Genomic DNA, 21,218 nt, shown 5'->3' on the forward strand with positions numbered 1-21,218 from the left:
GCAGTCAGAAAACTAACTCCATAGTCCTTGATGGGGACACAAATTAAAATCAGTAAAGCAAAGAGAATAATCTTATCGGTAGCTCACAGTTTGGACTGATTTCACTCAGTTTGGCGCAACATAGATCTGACCCTCATCTTCAAGTAACATGTCATCACATTCTCTTATCAGTGTTATTCCATTTTCATAAGTTTTCCCACAAGCAAAAGAGCTGATGATGATACCGGATACCCATGAACATTTGCTTCATGCTTTTTTTTTAACAAACGGTGATATACGTTGCGGAAGTGCGGATATATATTTTCTCACTATTTAGCATGTTTTACCGTTGCAGGAACATATTTCCTCTGAAACCACACTGCATCAGCATTTTTGCATCATTTTTTAGGGGGACTGGATGTGCAAGCATATTATTGACCCACAACTCTTTGGCAGTACATCATGGGACAGGTAGAATTTAATTTTAAAAGGACATCACTGGCCCACAATTCTTTGGCAGTACATAGTGGGACATGTAGATTTCAATTTCTGCAACAGATTTTATTTTCACACAAGAACAGAAATTAAAAAATTTGGAAGCTTTTATTGTAATGAAAATTAGACTCGGTCATGTAGAAAAATAGTACTGACTTTATTAAAGAAGGCAGATTTAAGGTGGGTGAACATAAAGCCCCAACAAAAAACATCCACCCTGCTCAGCCCACCATTATCTTCAAATTCAACCAATACCGTGACATACATCCTATGACATCATCCCTAGCACAGCAGGAAGCAACAGTGAACACATATAGAGTTCCTTAGATCGTCGATGGTGCGAAACTGCTCAATTTTGCTCATTCCCCGGAGCCCCAAGATACTAAACCATTCTAGATTTGCTTCTGAAGTACAATGGGGCTACGTCCATGAGAAACTATAAGCAGGCTTATATTTTCACACTGTAGAGGTCTGATTCTGAAATTTGACAAGTTTAGAGAGGCCCGTGGCCTGTAGGTGATGGAAGATTGAATCACATTCACTCACAGATTATATATAAAGCCACCAAAGGGGTTGGGCTGGCAGAGGCATGAAGACCTCTGGTCCTATTTAATTTCTATAAAGCAGTCAACCGGTTTCCTGCGGTTTTCAACTATAAAATTATGCGCAGATGGAAAATACAACTTGTAGGCACACCCATCTGGTCACTCCTATCCTTTTTTTATTTCATATTTAAGCGAGCCTGCAGTCCAGTTATTTCCCTTCAAGTAAATGTGACTAAAACCAAGGCTGAGATTTTCAACAAATTTAAAAGTTTAAATTGAACAACGTTAATTTTCACAAAATAATTATTTTTAAACTCAGGGAATGTTGATTATATTGTAATGCTGGCACACACTGTCAAGTGGCAACTCCTGTCATCATCAAAGCAGCATGTTGTGATATGTCCATGGGCAGCTTTAAGGCACTGCATTAGAATTGGAATTATACGATTCGCTCATGAAGGAATCACTCATTAAATAGTTTGACCAATGTGGACTGAGCAGTCTTTCTTAGCTAGGTTAAGACATCCCTTAGTCACAGTACATTTATCTTAGACATAACATTTCCATACAAAATCATTCTCACAAAATCTATTAAAAAATAAACATTTTAAAATACAGATCATACAAATCTCCTTATTTACACCATCAATGCAGAGTAAAAAGAAATACTAAATACAGGTTTGCGCGTGGAAAACTGCAAAGGCTTATAACGAGGAGACTCATTCCCCATTATCTTGCGCGGGGGGACAATTTTGGATTTTTTTAAACTTGAAAATGGAAGGTATTGCTTGGAAACAAAGATGAGAAAACCTCTTTAAAATGAAGGCACGTAATTTCCAAATTGTGAAAACAAGCGACTGGTAAAGGGAATAACTCACAATGTACAATAAATACTATAGATTAAATTAAGGACGGAATTGTTTGTCCCTCACAAACATTTAAAGCTGTTTTTTTTCTACAAATAGAACTATAAACAAGTAATGGTAATTTTAGTTTTCATTAAATTTGGAACCAATGAAATACGATTAGATGAAACATGGAGTGAAATTAGATAGAATTCCATTACTCACCTCTACCTTGAGCTCATATCACTAGTATCATAACTTTTAATAATAATAAGATCCTATTTAGCGTTCATATCTCAACTCCCATCGTTTCCAACTGCTTCAAAAAGCAGGTGGCACGCATTCCCAATTTTCTGACTTTGCGCATGTCAAATGGTACAATGCAAACTCAACTCTTCTGTAATTCAGACTCATGACCTGAAGCAGTTTCAGATCTCAGCAGTGGATGCTTAACTCACTGAGTCACCCGACCAGAATACAGGCTTGGGGTCCATTGCCAGTCCCACACAAGGCACTAGTTCTCCTAAACCCCTTTTCATCAGACTTTTCATAGCAGCCGCTCACAACAAGGCACTTCAACTACCCACTTCACCCTGGATATCTGCAAGCCATCTTCTGAAATTGAGGCGGGATATTCCAGGATAAGGTTCCTCACATCACTAAAATCCAACAGGCCCTCTCAACTTCAAGAACATTTATTTGGTAAAAATCCTAATATAAATCACTGACAAGCATTTACCACAAAAAGAAAATGAGTTATATACAAAAATGCATGAATATTCCCTGCAGTTCATATAAACCCCTTTTTATGTAGGTTGGTTTCCCACGTAGACACTTAAGAACTTAGCGCGTCAAGCCAGTCAAAGGCTTCTATCAGCCATGTTTAACTCAACCGTGTAAAATGGATAAAAGGAGTACCAATTAAAAGTGCTACCAATCCACAAGACTGTAGCAGCAAGCGCTATACAAAGCAAACATTAATATAATGGCCTGGTTCCCCAGGATCTTGGCGTTTTTCAGGAGGAAAAAAAAAAGATAGACTTCGAATCAAGGACTCCACAGATGTTTGGAGCCTCTGTTGTATGTGCCAGTGCCTGCCACTGCTCCTCTTACTCAGCATCTTTTCTTTCCACAAGGCACTGGAAGTAATTTAGGTGTTTGGAACGGTGTAAGTGGAAGTTGTCAAACTGAGGCCGTTGTGGACTAGAAGCCTCTAAAGCAGAGCTAGCTTCAGACGAGGTCTACCAGGGCACTCCAAACCCTCAGAGGTGGGTTTAGACTCCACTCCCATTCATTCCATGGCCTCTCTGACGTGGCTACTGAAGGAAGTATGCACATTACGCCATTTGTGATGGTTCTGCAGCAACGTACATGGCAGAGGACATACAAACAAATGCAGGGAAGTACAGGACTCACTATACTAAATGGTTCAGATGTTTTCCCCTCCAAGTGTAAGACGCCATCGCTTAGGTTTTATTTAAAGTCGCGAGCAGCTCTCATAGGGCTTTGCTGCTCCGTGCCTGCTGAATGCGTCTTTTGCAACTAGATGACGAAATATACATTTGACGCTATTTCTTAAAAAAAAAAAGTACACTTAAATTGTTATTGTGGCACATGGTAGCAGTTACACCGTAAATTTGCAGAAGATGTGTATAGCCACTTTCCCTCCACGCATTTACACGCTATAAAAACACTATGAAAAGGAACTAGACAGAGTCCAAGGTATCCCATGTCAGGTCTGAGCAGTTGTTAAGAGTTCATGTTTTCATACTCTTATTTCTGGTGCTTCAAATCAGCTGAATGGAAGGAGGCCAGGGCGCGAGGGAGAATATATATATATATATATATATATATATATATATATATATATATATTAAAAACATTAGTAATTGAGCCCAAGCCTGCAGCGTAACTTACATAAAGGGCAAATGTGGGACTGCGTCAGCCAGTGCCACGTTTTTTTTCTTCCCCTAACAGCACTTTGCATTCTGGGACTTGTAGTTGCACTTTCTTCATAAGTACAGGCTGTCTAAGGACCCACAATTTTAAGTCTGGCTGGCAAAAAGCCAGTCAATCCCCCAGATTGTCACACAGTACCGCTATAAAGGCTTGGCAGCACTATACATCAGTAGCTCATCATATACATTCCATCAGATATAGCAAGAAGAATACGCTCATCCATTTACAGGACGTAGAATCGAATAGACCGGTTGGGTAAAATAAATATAAGATAGGGAGATGCACGTGAGTGTATTTCCAATGCTATAAAAAGAGTTGCTTCTTTATAAAAACGGTTAAGATGAGCAAAGGCGGCCAGGTTTACAGGTGGTTAGCCCCACATCCTCAGCTTAGACGACGGGGCCGGGGTCTCCGCCTCAGGGGACCCAGAGTTCTCCATGGCAAACATATTCTGTGGGTCCAGGATGAACATGTAGTAGAGGTTGGCCAGGAGCATGGCCACCATGGGCAGGAAGGTCAAGCCGTATCCGAAGCCCCGGAAGGACCTCCCCATAGCGAATGCCAGCCAGTACGTCAACCTGCGCGACAAAGGAGAACAAAGAAGTGTAAGTCACAAGTAAGAGACATGGGGCAAGAACTCAACTGGTAAAAGGCAGAAGAGGAGGCTGCAGGAAGTTTGATACAAGGAAAGAAAATATTAACCATCTGAGTCAGCAGTGTCGCAATAACAAATTCCAATATTTACCATTCCACGTAAATAACACACTGTTCATCTCATAAGATGCTTAATATTCCCTCCAACGTTACTACTGTTGTAAAATCTTTTTAAACAAAACATGGTAAAGCACACACCGGAAAGCAAAGCAAACCTTTACTGATGTAACACAAAAAAACTAGATATTCTGAAAGGACAAGGGCTCAAAGACACAGTAAACAGACCAAGTAAGGTAAGTCCTATTAGAAAGACACTGATTCCGTTCCAGCCCTATCGGAGGCACAAGCCGGCCTACAATTTCTAAGGGTTCCTGCATGGACCAATCTATCTCTGGTTATTTAGATAACAGTAGCAGAGTCTTCTGAAAGCAGTAACCAGTCCAGATTCTGTAGTAGAAATCAGTCACTTTGTTACGGACATCAGGATATATTCATGAAACATTAGTCTGGTTTGCAGAAGGCCTCTTCTTCCACCGGGCATTTCCCCAGCAGGTTGGAGCCCTTGGAGGCCGGTCTGAAAGCCCCAGGACCCTCCTGGTGCCACTGTCCCTTTCTCCCATTCCTTCAGGTTTATTGCAACAGAAATGTGGGGAGAGAGAGAGAGAGGGGGAGAGAGGGAGAGAGGGAGGGAGGGAGAGAGGAAGAGAAAAAAAAAAAAGAAGAAAAGATCAGATAGGGCGAGGAGGAGAGAAAAAAAATAAGGATGGATAGAAAAAGAGAGAGATAGTGCGAGGAGATGAAGAGCAGACCTGGTTCGAGCCCCATTTTGCCATGGCAGCTTTTGATACCCTAGTCCAGCCCGGTTTGCTGGTTCAAATATTCAATTACAGGATACCTTACCAAGTACGCAAACTTCAAGGTTTTACAGTCCATGCAGCCAAACTCAGGAACTTGTGTCCCGAGTGAAAAACTGACAGAATGCGCTCCACTCTAGCAGCGAGACCAAGTGTGAGATGCAAGGTTGTTTTTAGCACTACAGTATCAAGTTTCTTATCTTTTGTGCGTGTTCCAAATTTTGCACCTACAGGCAAACGTTTACAAGATTTAAAATCATCATTAGACAGCAGAAGTTTACCAGGCCGAGCCGAAAGGTAAGTGAGCACAGAGAATTACAAAAATGCAAAATCGGGGGAACGGGATAAAATTGTCATAATGTGGTGCGGGGAGCCCAAGGGCAAGAGAGACGGTAAAGAGGAAAAGGTACAACTTCACTACATTAATACTGGTCCCGTGCCTTCAAGCGTACTCTCACTAAGTATGTGCAAGGCTCACTTGCTGGCATTGAGTTGCACTCATTTTTGGTCCATTCCATTTCCTGAAGCACAGCTTCACTTATATGGGATGGATCACAAACATTTCCGTGCAGTGTCTCTGGCTCGGTGCAAGTCTCACTAATTTGCGCGCACTATTTGGAAATCTGGAGCTGTGGAGCCCGGTCACGAAGCAATCGTGCCACTGGTCAGTAAGATTTCTTGGAGAACACACCCACTTTATTTGATGCAAGTCTAAGACTTTGGTGCACCGTCTCAGTGATATGGTGTCCATACAACACTGATGACCACAGACTCAGTGAGCAGGAGTCTTACACCCGAAGTCTCAGAGTGTTAATCTCAGTCATGCTTCACAGCAAAGCGTCGCAAACTGGGAAATCACTTCTTGGAGCGCTAGGTCACTCAATGTGTCGGAGGTTTACATCTTGGAGAACAGAAAAACACTTACTGGGTGTGAATTCATGGCCTGCTCTCAATCACTGGATGGGAGTCATTTGGTGTGAATCCCACACCCTGGAGCTAGGTCTTATGCACTGGGTGGAGGTCTGGCTGTTCAAACTTTGGTAAACGTTCTATTCATTTTACCACAGTCGTGCGATTTTAATGCCTACGGCCATACCATCCTGAATACGCCCAATCTAGTCTGTTGCACTATTCAGATTTTGGTTGAAAACCACTAAAATCTCACTCACAAGCCATGGCCTCTGAATCTCTTCTGGCACCTTACCTAGGATCTAGGTTGCTGGAGGTATATCTAGGAACCGGGAGGGTGTAAAGCAGCTCAAGGCACAAAAAGGAGAGGCTTCCACTTAGAATATACCTGGTCATGCTTTCTGACAACTCTGCTTTAAAAATTATAACTCAGATTACAGAGAGAGAGACTGTGGTGGGAAGAATAAAGAGACACCGTGTAGGAAAATGGAGTGGTGGGAGAAGTGAAGTCAACTCTTGGGAAAAAATGCCTCTAAATAGTCCATTAGAAGTAAAGCATAAGCAGATATCCGGCGGCAAATGATCAATTGGCATTTAAAGCCAGACTGGAAAATCTGGCCGCGTTTTCATTTCTCTTGCTTCAAATTAGATCTTAACGGCTATGTCCCACTCTGAGCAACCTCAAAACACTGATTTTGGTTGGGGTTCAGTTTAGTCCTCCAATCCGGAGATCTTCTGTGGCGGATTCAGAAGCCGCTTGGGAATTTCTAAGGATATGGTAAAACTGGGGACCAAGGGGCATATGTATCAAAGGATTTTGTATTCGCAAACGCTGCGAATCGCAAAAAAACAGCGTTTGCGAATACAAAATCGCAAAAGGAGATGTATGAGGCATTTCAGCCTCGCAATCTTAAGGAATCGCTAAACTTGCGATTTCTTAAGTTTGTGTAAGCATTTAAGAAATCGCAAATTGCGATTTCTTAAATGCAATGTAACACGCACCCAAGTTGTGCGATTTTTCCTTAAGAAATCGCAAATTACCACCAACTTCAAGTTGGTGGTAAGTTGCGATCTCTTTGAAATATGCACTTTTTTGCATATATCAAAGTGCCATGTGGTGCACATACATGCCCTTAGGGCATGTATGTGCGCCATATGTGCACACATGCTGATTTTAGGGGTGCATCAGGGTGTCATCATGACACCCTTGCACCTTTGAAAATATTCTCAATTTGTGATTAGCAAATAGCGATTCGCAAATTGAGAAGGACTTCCCATTCATTGCTATGGGCCTCCTGGCCCATAGGAATGAATGGGAAGGCATTCCTTAATTGCGATTTCGCAATTTGCTAATCGCAATTACGGAATTTTAAGAAATCGCAAGATTTGGGCAATTTTTTAAATACATCCCGTTTTGCAATTCTCAAATAGCGATTCTCAAAAAATTGCTATTTGAGAATCGCAAATGGAGATGATACATATGCCCCCAAGTCTCTGAATGATGTGCCTACTAACAAGTGTCGACTTGAGCACCAGCATACACTGCTCTGTGCCTTCTGCTTAATAAACACAATGCGTGACCACTATCTGTTGAGCCAACCCTGGATCCGTCCCATACGAAACCTTACATGCAGTATCAATTGAACGCAGGATATAATCATTATCGTCACTTATCACCGCTGTCATCGTCAGAGTCTGACATTTTCTAAAGAGGAAACACTCTCTCTTGCTTAAGTTATCATCACTTTCATGTTACTGCTCATACAAATTTCTGATGCATGCAGCGTGAACATGGACTGTGTAGCCAAAGAATAATAAAATGTCTACTTTCCTGTTGCCTAGGTATGGATACATGTTTGGGCTTGCAAAAGATATTTGGTAAATACTCCTGTGGTGCCAAATTATTCCCGAATTGTAGAAAAAAAAAAAATGTACTAGGCTTTCAACCTTTTACAAAGCAGAGGCTCCGTTTCCAATGCCTTGGGCTATGGAGACACAAAAGGGGAATGACTGTGCAAAGTTGTAATTTTGCCTCACACCAAGTGTGGGTCGGGAGGTGCCATCCTTTTTAGGTCTCGCTGAGCCCCAGCGCTTGCGCTGGCTCGGAGAGACATTTTATAGTTGGGATTTTCAAAGTGCTGCTGTGGCCTAAAGCTTCAGTGCACGTGAACGTGCACGCGCGCAGCGCCATGTGTCTTTCCTCCGCAGCACTTTCACTTTCGCGGCGATCGCAATCGCGATCACTTTCACTTTGGGCTGCCTCCTGCTCCAGACTTATTTCACTGCACGGCTATCACGCTCCACAGACCACCCTGCCCTGTGTGGGCATGGCTCCTACGTACAGACTCACTCTCATCATATGCTGCCCGGCAGTCAGGCATTTACCAGCTCCTTAAGGGTCACGCTCTACAGGCCGCCTATGTTCTGCTCTGTGCTCCTCTAGGCACTGGCAGTCCTTCACAGACCGCCCTGCTCTGCCCTCTGCACCGATGTGCACTACAGCAGCCTCAGCACGCCCCTCCCGGTTCACGACGCCGCCCGTGTCAGGCCTCCTCCCTCCCTGCAGACATATGGGGCCTCCTCCGCCGGCCCGTCCAGCCCCTTTGTCTCCGGGCCGCGCTGCGATTCCCTGCCATTGTCTCCGACCATTTCAGATGTTAACAAGGGCTGCGTTTGTTCCAAACACACTGGAGTGGAACGCTTACAAATTAGCTCAAGTGCCCAGGAATTGCGACATGAGGAGAGTTGGCAAATTTTCACTAAAATGTTTTAACTTCATCTAAGGTTGGCCCTTGTAACAGGAACGCCCTTGCCTCAGCACCACAGTTTGTGCAGGCTCCCGGGCTCAGATTTTGATCATAAAGAATGAAAAACATAGAGGCCAATCTTCTTGTTAAATATGCTACCAGTCTAATTACTGGAATGTTTACTCGTATACCGAAGTAATTACACCAAATGCTGGGTGTTGTGGAAGCGCTTGTGCTTATTAGTGGCCAAAAGCCACTGCGACAACTGAAAACATTTTATGAACATGCATGGAAGACTCCTTTAAACTGTTCTTTCATCTTGTGAACACAAGCTTTCACGTGAGAGGGTTCATTTAAAATGTGCATACGCCTCGTGTATACAGATGCTCACAATTGATTTGGGCGGTCTGCTGTGCTGTGGATGCGACTCAAATTACGAAGTTTAATCTGAAAAGAAAAGAGCCCGTGCTTTCTCGAGGGCATGTACCGGTCTGATTAATCAACGGAGAAATCAGGCAAATTAGCACTGCATTTTAGCAGGCTGCGGTGAGGAACTTAACATGCAATAAGTCATGAATGACATCCCGACTAAGTGACACCAACCGAGGCTACCGCACTGCCCCATAGGAATGACCTTGTGGTATATTCATCACAACTAAGCAAAGTTTGCTGCAAATACCAAGTCACGTGACACATCCTAAATCTAAATGACTGTGGTAGAAACTGGCCTCTGAGTTTTAGCAAAGAACTAATTTTTTCCACGTGCCAGTGGTTGTGAAGTAAATGTCTGGGAGGCAGAGGCCGTTCACACCTTATCCTGCCTGCCCCTTTGTTTCCCGGCCTTTAGAGATGCTGCCGAGAGCGTGCCGGCAAACACCCCCTGTAAACCCGGGCACCAAAGGGCAGCTGCCCCTCCCTCCCCCCCTCTTTTATCCCATGCAAATCCGACCGCAGGTAGAGATTCACTTTTATTTTATTCAGTAACGCTTTGGGGCTTAAGGGGGGACGATGGAAATACTAGCCCCAATGAAAACAACATTATTTTTAAGGAGCAATAACCAGATCTCCCTGGAGATGCGAAGAAAGAGACCGGATGTATTGAAGAAACTTTGATCTGGTGCAAATAGCAAAACAGGACAAGTCAGTTTTTCGCTAGGTTTAATGATAGCACACTTGAAAATTATTACTAGAAAGGTAACGCCCGACCATTTGAAAGGCACATTCTTACACGCATGAACGAAATGGAGCGGGAGCCATTGCTTACACTTATGTTATATTAATGGATGAATGTGTCCTTGTGTAATGTAACTGGTGCTCATAGAAAGCGCTTCAATACCTTCGGGTCGAGTTCGCCCTATATAAATCTGCAGCAAAAAAAAAAGGATTATAAATCAATGTGCAATTACAATTCAAAAGTTACAAAACCATTTGTAGTTCATAAAGGGTCATTTTAATTCTCATCATCGATGATACTTAGAAAGGGACAAAATATGTTGCCTCGAGCTTAGTCTCGGCTTTCACGTTTGAAAAGCTGTATACACCTGGTCAGTTTATTATTATTTAAACCAAGCGAAATAGCTTCAGAGTGATTTTTTTTCCCTTATTTTTCTTATTTATTTATTTTGGCATGGTTGAGCAAATACAATTTCTGCGTTTCCTATTTTACAAGGGAAAAGAATGGAGCAAATAAATTTGCACGCTTCTGCCCCAGTGCAAAGTTATCGACAAACAACACTGAAAAAAAACAGCGCAGTTTGCACTATTTTTGCTACTTATGTAATTGAAAGAAAGTGCATAAATATTTTGGTTGAAATGAAGACTCGCATTTCTCATTCGAAAAGTGGAATACGTTTTCTACGTCGTTATTTACATCTTCCCTCCAAAATTATCCATTACCTCTGCTTTTGACCAGGCTGGGTAAATACCATGTTCTATATTATCTATTCCACACGCAGTCTGAATGAATGGCGTCAATTAAATGCTCCTATTTTTTGGTGCCAGTTGAAAGTTTTGGGTGAAAGCCTCTTGGTTTTATCGGACTCCAAGACACCATTTCTCTGTGAGCGGGGGTAAATGTGAATTTAGGGTAGCTGCATTGTTTATCTATTTCTTATTTACACACGACAAAATGTTGACATTAGTTTGATATCTGTGTTGGCCTTGTTTGTACAAAATTCTGTCTTCTCTGTTCCATGATACTCACGCACCAAACGGGCAATGAAATGAATTTGCTCCGTTTTAAGTACAAATGAATTCGGGGCTTATTCACAAGCCGCTTGTGCCGTCGGTGCGCCACTTTTAATATGGGGAAAAAGTACGTAGCGGCAGCGCAATGGGCTTGTAAATAAGCCCCGAATTGTTTCGGTTTGTTCGCTCCTGTGCGAGTGAGGTACATACATACACCCTGTTCCCATCCAATCAGATTGCACGTATGCGGTAATTTATGGATTTTGGGATGTGCTACTCAACATACAAGATGCGTGAAAGTGGAATTTGTGCATTTAACCAAAAGCAAAATGGTGCACAAGCCCGCACATTTTCAAAAGCTCAGTGAAGCATCCTAAAAAGTACTGAGAGTTATTTATTTGGGAAAGAGTCCTAGGACAAAATTCACCACTCGATTGTCACCTTGAAGTGGACTGGTGGTTTAAGTTCCAATAGTATATTTTTTTTAAGGTTTGTTAAATAGCCAAATGCCCCACTAACTGACTCTGCTAAAAAAAAAAAAAAACATACAGTGACACCGTGTCCATGTCGGTGTCTACAAATTAAGTGCTGTAGCTGAGCACCGGCACAAATGAAACACTTCACAACGCATTTTTAAATAACAGCAAACAGTGCTAAACGATGTAGTGTGGGGTTCAAAATATTAGAGTACGTTGTAGTAGCACACGCCGCCCCCCTTCAAGGCATTTTGGTTTGTATGGCAGTGTAGCACAATTAACTCACACAGGGCCAGGTCTCAGTTGCCATGGCACAAACTTTAAAACTCCTGATTTAGCATGATGGTACATTGCATTCTGGGAGCATGTGGAGGACCTGCGTGGAATATGGTCTGGGTCTTGAACCCAATGGCGGGGATAATATCCCTGAGGTTAAGATTCAGACATAGCTACACATGAGATGCCTGCCTGCCTGTCTTAAGATGGCTCCGCTTCATCAGCTTAAGCTATTGGCATTGTAAATGACAATGCCTTTTATTGATGCTTTAAAACAAACATTTAGATAAAAGGCATCGTCATTTACAATGCCAATAGCTGAAACTCTCGCAAATGCGAGACCTATTGCATTGCAAATGCTTGTTTTTATACTAATGGACTCCCTTCGTCCTTTCTGTAAAGGCAGCTTCTCAGCAGAAGCCGTTCGGCTGTACGTTTACCTCCTCTATTAAAAGAGACATATGATCCCTCCTTATATTGGTCTCATTGGGTAGCTTATTTCTAGGTTTGCGAAGTTTTGGTAAGACAGACTCATTATGCCAAAACCTTCTTGCTTTATTCAAGCGCACTCAATAACAGAACAGAGAAAAACTACACTTCCCATCAGACTTGAGAGACACGGGCCAATAGGAAACATTCTGTAATCAACCAATGAACACCAGAGACTCTACTAGGATTGCGATGGAATGATGCCACTGGTTTCTGAAAGGGGTGGGGCTGGGATTGGGATGTAAGAAACATACACAGTAATGTTTGCCGAAGCGTTGAAGGGCCAGAACTTCCAGGGCTCTGGCCTTGTAGGTGAACTCAACCTTGAATGGTGTGGAGTGTTCTGCGGTCAGTCTATCTTGCTAGCCTCTACACTCATCTAGCTATTAGAGGTCACTTTAGAACCAGCAATCCCTTCCTTAAAGCCCATCCAATTAAAATAGGTCAGTTTTGCAACTCCGAGTTTTGGGAGTCCTGGGATTGCTTCATACTCAAGGTTGGCAAGCAACTAACACTTACTAACTAACTAACCAACCAACCAACCAACCAACCAACCAACCAACCAACCAACCAACCAACCAACCCCACCCTCCCAATATGGTCGGCTTTAACAGGCGAAAGTGAAGCGTATATTCCTAAGTAGTAATCACGGACTCAAAAACCTAACAGATAGTGTGATTATTTCACAAATCGCTGTTTGGCATTAGTGATTTTACAAAATTAGAAGCTCTTAGAAACAGTGTAATAACCAGCATTAAACCTGCCTATTCAGGTCCTGCTCTTTTCCCCATAACATGGTTTGACATTCTCAGGAATTACTGCACATAAATTGAAGAATTTTGATTGACCAGCCATGATTACAAAGATGTGTGTTTTTAAGGCTAATTTCAAAATCACACCAATACATTTTCATGTGGTGTTTTGCCAGTAGCAGTAGGGCGAACAAAGGCTCAGTGTTCAGTAGGAGGCAAGCATTTCATCACTGGCACCTGCCTCTGGCCAAACCGGTTACGGCGGATGATGTTTCAAGGCAGGAGGGGAGCGGCTCGCCTCGATGGAAGATGCCACCTCGGGGACTCTGGCTGGCAGCAGACTAACCTTGGTCTGGGAGATTCATGCCATAGTCGGAGGCGTCCTGGCCTCTGGTGAAACTGGGATCTTACCCAACAGGGAAGAAGGCAGCAGACCAGTCTGTCACATGTCAGGCTGCTACTGGTCTTTCAGAAGCAAGGCAGCTGGAGAACTGCCCAAGCACCAATGCTACCTGCCTTTCAAAGCAGTCATATTTCGAAATGCGCTTCTCATAGGGCCTCGGTCATCCCTGATCCCTGCACTGGATCCTCTCTCCCGGTGACAATTGGCAGGTCCTACTGGACAGAACTCTCACCTGGACAGAGGGTGAGTGGCGTGCACTGGACCCCAGGAGGAGTTCACCCACACTCGGATGCAGCCGCAGTCCGTGCAGGTAACAGCGGTCTGGACAACTTGGGGGGGTATTTGGAGGGACGAAGCAGAGGGAAAATTAAATAAATAATAAATTTTCCCTCTGCATCGTCCCTCGAAATACCCCCCCAACGCGGCCCCACCGCTGTTACCTGCACGGACCGCGGCTGCTCAGATGCTGTATCACATTATCACCTCGTCACAGCCCTTACTAATGAAGGGGAAGCCATGGCTCCCTTAGTTAGAGGTGTGACGAGGCCAGTGGCAAGTAGCCACCTGAAGCAGTCATAGTACACCATCCTGTGGAACACTGGTTAGGGCCATGTCTCGGACCGCATTCACCTCGTAGTAGCTGCAGGATTACTGGCTTAGGACCATCCTTGTGGCCTGCCAAGTGTCTCAGTCCTGGGATTCGGTCCCATGGTGTGGCTGCCTAAAGAAGGTTGGTAAATCTTTTCCTGGAAGCCCAGCATCCCGGGCCAAGATTTTGGATGATGACAGAGGTAGTCTGGGTTAAGCCATCCTCATGTCCAAAGACACAGACAGGGCCTTTCCAGTGCACATGCTACTCTGCAAAGGGTTGCTAGTCTTGTGCGTCTCCGTGGCTAGGAACTCGGCGTGGAAATCTCAGGTATTCTGCACTCCGCCTGGTTCCCCTGTTGTAATCTACACACATACTGCTGATCTAAACTCATGAGTGTCTCTCTCCGGTTACCCCTGCTTTATGCACCAGTCGATCACTTTGCTCCGTCTTCTGCCCTCTTGAGAAGGGTCATTTCTCCAATGTAAATGCATCTATAGAAGATGGCCCGGCCAATCGAGGGCAGTGAACAGTGGCTTTGACGGTCCACTTTGTTCACAGAAGCCTCCACACAGCTGTGCAGGTCGGGGGTGCGTGGAAGGACCATGAGTGGACGAGCTCAGAGTACATGGACTGGAAGCGTGCGCAGCTTCGCGGCTGGGCAGTGTAAAGTTGCTTAGGAGATGCGAACAGTGTGAGGTAGCTTGCAGCTTGTGGACAGCACGATTTAGAGAGTGTGGCACATGGACAGTGTGAGCACCTCCGACAACCAAGCATGGCTTTAAACCCCAAAATAACTCAGTACCTTCCCAATGCATTACAACCAAAGCAACTAGAAGCACTTCTCCTCAGCGAGTGCTCTGCACTGAAATATCCCAGGCAAGGCTACTTGTGTACACTTTACCAGTTGGGAAGAGTTCTACAAGGAACTTCGTTTTGAAAGTCTGTCAACCTTCCTTTGTTACAGATGTGGAGGCCACATGCTTAGGATAGGAGGCCACGTGTTGTACTTATAAACAAGTGCCTATCATCGGAGTTAATAAGCAGCCAGTCATTAATTGGCCGGTTAAATACTGGGAGAGACAGATCCTGAGTACAGAGGGAATGTAACCAGAGTTAGAATGGCCCCACAGCTCACCCAGGGCGTGTGGTTATCAGACACTCCCTGTACAACCCGATACCCAGATGGGGTGTGTAATCGGATCAACAGGAGAAGCCACGCGGAGGTTGGATGCTATCACATATTGTAACTTGTGCGTGACGCTGCATTATTCGTTGCATTATGTGGGAATTATACTTACAAAACCTGTAATTTTCATGAGAATTAATTATGCTAAGCGGAGTGCCTGAACATCCTTATAAATTTGCTGATGATAGTTTCCTTGTGTTTCATCAGAACTAGCCAACCGCAGCTCGTTACAGGCAGGTTCTGTCAGGGCAATGCCTGCTGCCAGAGAGGATGTGGAAATGTGCAGCAGTAACAATGCAACCACTAATTATTGACCTATTTTACTCGCCAGCTTCTGAAATCAGCAGTACAGGCTTCAGGTAAGGCTATTGGAGCCCCCTACCTTTAGCGCTCCGGTCTGTTAGCGGTCTAACAGTCTGTTAGCGGTGTAGTACATGGATATTTGCCAGTCTCAGCAGAGTGGCCTATGGTGCTCCATACCCCCCCTCGCTGATACTGGTGGGGAGCCTATGCCGATTGCTGATTGGGGTATTTGGGCACCTGTCACCAGAAGCAAATAGGGCAGACAGAACTGACTTCGGCAAGTGCCACTTTTAGCAAGTTCTGACGTGCGCCTGACTCTAGTATTTTCAAGGAAGCGGCCCATCAGATAATCCACTTTTTCACTCTGGCCTCGCCCACTTGGCCTACATTCTCAATAGGTCCGAAACAACGAGTCAACCTGATTCACTAATGACCAGCTCTTCTCAGTTAGTGCAAGCAGGTCACAGGCAGTCTGGGCACGCGCCTGCTATTTGTTTGAGTATCTGGTCTGCGTGGGTGCCATGGCAGGAACAGCCACAGCTCGTGACTCAGGGCATGAGTTCACCTCCAAGCACCTCGCCTTCACCATGCGCAAGCGAAAATCCCTTCTAAAATTAGGCAGTGTCTCTTATGAGGACTGCAAGTCCTGGTGGGTGCACTTTTTCAGCAATTGGTAACATATTACTGTAAGTAAACTTGAAAAATAGCTTGGTGGGTTAATGCTGCAGCAGCACATAAGTGGGAAATTCAACATTTCATCCTTTACAAGCGAAAGAAGCAGTCCGAAGTGCTAAGGGGATAGCTGAAACAGACTACGAAGAAAGAACTAGTAGCTCCTGATATGCAAGGCCGGACTGACCAATAGTTGAATTAGGGGGGGGGGGGGGGGGGGGGGTGGAGGAAAAACAAAACAGAAAAAAAAAAAAAGAAGTTCCCCAACCCAATCTTTCTCGAGTTTTAAAGATTCAGATTCAGTAAGGTGAGCTTCTTGCAGCAAAACGATTTTAGCATTCAATTTAGATAAATAAGATAAAATTCGTAGTCTTTTAATAGGGGAATTCAAACCTTTAACATTCCATGTAATGATTTTTAAAGCCATAAGTCACGGAAAGAAAATGTATATTGAGATGAACAAACCATAATACATATACCATTCACATATAACTAGGCTGTCCGGAATTCGGTTTAAACCGAATCTAAACGACAGTACACCACCAGATGAAAATCAGCTGACCCGGTTTAAACCGAGTGTCACTGATTTTCATAGTTGACGGGGGAGAGGAGCTGTTGTGGTCTGCCGTCTCTCTGACTGCGGCCGCACTCGAGTACTTCACAGGTCTTTAAAAAGACCATTTACATAATGAGGCTTTGTTCTTCTTTCGCCCCTTCTCAGAGCCCCTGGGGGCGAGGCTGCGCGCAGAAACAGTCTTTGAATGAAAACCTATCGTAATGATGTGCACGCGCTGGTGTCGTGATGCTGTGATGGCCCATATGGTGGACGCCACTCGGAGCGTGGGTAAAATGTCAGCAAGGGTCTGTGTGTTTCCTAGATGCACCCCGGCCGATATCGAGGGTCCTCGATGCAAAGACCCGGTTTATCGAGGGAGACTGGAGAAACATATGAAGAGACCATAACAACAAAGCTTTCTTTGATGAAAGTGGAAGATGTCAGGTCAGTAATACTTCTGAGAGGTTGGGTGGACTCCTCCCCAGCCCAGCATGCCTTTCAGGCCACTGCGTGTCATGAAATCTCAGTTTTGCACGTATGCTAGTCCCCTAACAGGCCAGCCCTCCTCTGCCAATAGCAGAAAGCAGTTCCTGCAATCAAATGAACTTTCAGAAGCACTGATGTCATCGGATCCGCGCCAGCACTAAACACAAACACACGGACATTCTCAATCGGTACGGATCAGGAAAGTATCCCTCACTTGGTAGCAACAATCCCATTATTATCCTAAATTGTTCTCCAGCGGCCGTAGGTGTACTGGCAACTTTTCTCAAGGCACTGATTCTCTTAACTCCACTGCAGTTGCATCTTGGCCTCATCTGCAAACACACACACATGCGCACAGCCACTCCTGCCAACTGCGTGCCTCCTGGACTACCCAGAGCACCTCGGTATCACATCCTCAGTACTGCGGGCATTGTCAGTACTTGTCAGGTCGAGTGGACATTACTGATGCCATTGCGGGTCCAATGGTGCACCCCCGCCCTCCCACGAGAATGAGAAAAAGCAAAAACAGCAGGGAAAGTGGAAGGAATGGACAGGATAAAAGCATCACAGGGCACACGGGGTGGGCATTTAGGGGGGAAACAGAAAACGAGGAAGAAAGCACAAAAATAGATGCACTCTGACGGAGCATTGAAGGATAATGAGGACGTTCTCTGAACGTGAACAGCGGTAGTTCCTCTTTCATCCTTTACTTTTGCTTGCTCAGGACTACATTAGATTACACCTCTCCTGGACATGTTTTTTGTCAAATTCATCCCCAGCTACGGCCTCCGTGCCCTCACCACAGACAAGTGCACCAATCGCCACTTATAAGCGACTGAGTTACATCATTTGATTGTTCTCGCTATGCTTTGTGGGACCTGTAGTTTTGCACTGCCTTGTGCCAGTATTAGTTTTCAAACGCCATCATACTGTCTCTTGATGGCCAGGACTGGCTGCTTGTGTCACACATGGCCTGAGGTACGAATCACATATTATGTCAGCTGTGAAGCTAGCCTCCTTAGCACTTCCCAACGTCTGTTGATTTTGTTTTGCACCTAACTCAAAACTAGAGCCAAATTTCCGGGGGGGGGGGAGGGGGGGACTGCATCTTTAAGCAATAGGCAGAGTGAAGCTGCAGGGGCTCTTAGAAGGGGTGAAACAGCGAGGCCTCATTAACATGCAAATGGTCTTTTAAAGACCGTGAAGTGCTCGGGTGCGGCTGTGGGTGCCCGGGAAGCGTCTCATCCGGGCTGACACACACGAAGTGGGAGGTGGGGGCTGAAGCCCTTTGAGTCCAATGGATGTTGCACGCCTGCTGTTTGCACATCAAAGGCCAAATGCGGAAAGTAAGCAGTGGCTGGCTGGTTCTTTAGTGAGAAAAGATTTTATCAAGGGCTGTAATGTTGTTGGAGTTGCCACACTGAATGGGTTTTAAGACTGCGAATTGCGGAAGATCACAAAATGTTAGGGTGACACTGAGTTTCAAATGTGCTTCTCTATTTGCAAATGTATCAGCTCTGTCTGTAATGCCACACACTGTTCGATGTTTGTTTCGTATCCATTGAATCGAAACTGTGCCCCACAATGCAGTTACACGCACTGCATTTTAAGAATGAAAAAGCCTGCTAGTAAAATTAACGAACTCCTGCCAGGGAGTGTTGTCAGGCACATGGGGAGGGTAATCTCACTGACCCCTACTGCTCACACCCCCTCACGCACCAAAGGGCTCCTGACATCTGCGAATAAAGCCCACATTAAAGAGGCCAAGTAACAGTGACTCCCTCCCCTCGGTTGGGGAGCCCGTTTTGTAGCAGTGCAGCTGTTTTAAAAGCACTGCAGAGGTCCTTGTATTCAACAGTTTTCAGGCAACAATAAAAGTGCCAAGAATGGATAACTCTGGTAATTAACATACCTGCAGGAGAGAGACTGGAGTTTTGTCTGGTGGCAGTGTGGAGTCATCTAAGGTAGCGCGGAGGGTTACTATGTCTGCTGCAAAGACTATGTACTAGGCGGATCACAGAGCAGTATTTTATTTCTAATGCTCAGTGGGTACTGCTTTTGTCATAGAGGTCTGCTTGTGTAGGAATAAAACTTAGATGGTAAGCGCTCCAATATTGATTATTAATTTTATATACAGTCAAATTTATTTGAAGGTATTGCAGCAAGAATATGATTATTTGTGGCACTCCAGGATGTTGTTAGAGAATAAAAATCAACAGCTGAATATAAGTTGCCACGAAGACAATAAAAATTCTAAATTGAATAGATCCGTTGTAAGAATCAACCAAAAATGTAAAAAAAATATTATGGCAATTATTGATTCATTGGACTTTCGTATTTATTGAGCTGGAACTGTGCCCCACAATAGTCACACGGACTGCATATTAAGAATAAAAAAAACATACTGGTATAATTAACGCGCTGTAAGATATGAAACAGTTAATTACAAAATAAACACACACACAAACGAAGTGGCACAAACTGCATTTGAAATCAACAGAACTGAAGTACATGTTTTCCCATTTTCAAAGTTGGAATCTCTATACCATATCCTTGCAACAAAAGTCCACATAAACAAAAAAAATTATGGGGCGAAGAAACACAGCTACAAAAAAACATGCAGTAACAAGATGTGCCTGCTTCTAAAAATAAGCATTTGCAATGCAATAGGTCTCGCGTTTACGAGAGTTTGAGCTATTGGCATTGCAAATAACAATGCCTTTTATTATTATTTTTTTTTTTAAAACATAAATAAAAGGCTTTGTCATTTACACTGTCAATAGCATAAATGTGAGACCATTTGCATTGCAAATGCTTGTTAAACCTGAGCTGCAGAATCAAAGGGCAATGGAAAGTATTTGATGACTGTATTAAGCTTCTGAAATGTAGAGCAGTATACAATTTCTGAAGAAAAATGGAAAAAGCAATAATAAAAACAAAGCGTTCCATAAACACCGGTAAAACACTGTTTCAGTTGGTTTTTATGGCGCAAAAATGAGTAACCACTGAAAAGCACTGTTTTTTTGAAGTATTGAAATCACTGGAAAACACTGAAAAAACACCACCAGAATTTACCAAAAATAGAAACTGAAAACAGGAAAGCCTACATATAACTAAGATGCCATTAATAACGCATACAATTTTAAACTTGTTAAGATGAAGAAAGAGAAGAGAGAGGAAACGGGGAAGAGAATAAAGTAAAGAAGAAGTCATTCGAAGGGAATATGAAGGAATAACAAAACAGTTTAGGAAAGAAATAGTAGGATGAAGGAGAGGAAAAAAGAGAAAGAAGAGGGTAAAGAAAAAGAAATAGTATGCAACACAATAGAGAAGACATAAAGAACATACTTACAGATAATTCAAGAGACATACAAGGTGGGGGGAGGTGGGATCTGCTAATTTCCACTGCTTTTCAACAGATAAAAAAAACTGGAAGGATTCCTCTAAACTTTCATATTTAGCTTGGTGGTACTCCACCATAATTATAGACTTGACACAACCTTTGTTTCTCCCATGTCCCTAAAGCAAAAGCGATTACATTTATGGTCCCCTGTTATGACATTTTTAGATAAGAGTGCCAAAAGCTCCTTTGCTCCAGTACCATCTATTCAGGAAGTCCCTTTACCACCTTGATGTATTCAAATGTAACCTTCATTTATTCAACATAACCTGGTTTTCTCCCACATGTTTATATATTTTTAATTATTATTCTCGTTGTCTTTACCATATATCTTTTTATATTATGTATTCATATGCCTTGATGCCATTGTTAGCATGTTAAATATTATGTTCTTCTTTTAATGATATATTACTTGTCATTTGATGATACATTTCATTGTATTTCCAATAAAAA

The 21,218-nt window shown here is 43.6% G+C and overlaps 1 protein-coding gene across 1 annotated transcript in view; it reads right to left on the bottom strand.

Moving 5' to 3' along the window:
- Positions 1 to 612: 612 nt before the first annotated feature.
- TMEM79 (transmembrane protein 79) overlaps positions 613 to 21,218 on the bottom strand; it is a 60,701-nt gene continuing 40,095 nt past the window's right edge. Inside the window, exon 4 of the mRNA XM_085636683.1 lies at positions 613 to 4,401. Coding sequence (XP_085492809.1) covers positions 4,194 to 4,401 — 208 coding nt within the window. The 3' untranslated portion in view covers positions 613 to 4,193. The remainder of the gene's footprint in view (positions 4,402 to 21,218) is intronic.

The sequence above is a fragment of the Triturus cristatus genome, chromosome 12, assembly GCF_964204655.1.
Source record: "Triturus cristatus chromosome 12, aTriCri1.1, whole genome shotgun sequence".
Taxonomy (NCBI): Eukaryota; Metazoa; Chordata; class Amphibia; order Caudata; family Salamandridae; genus Triturus; species Triturus cristatus.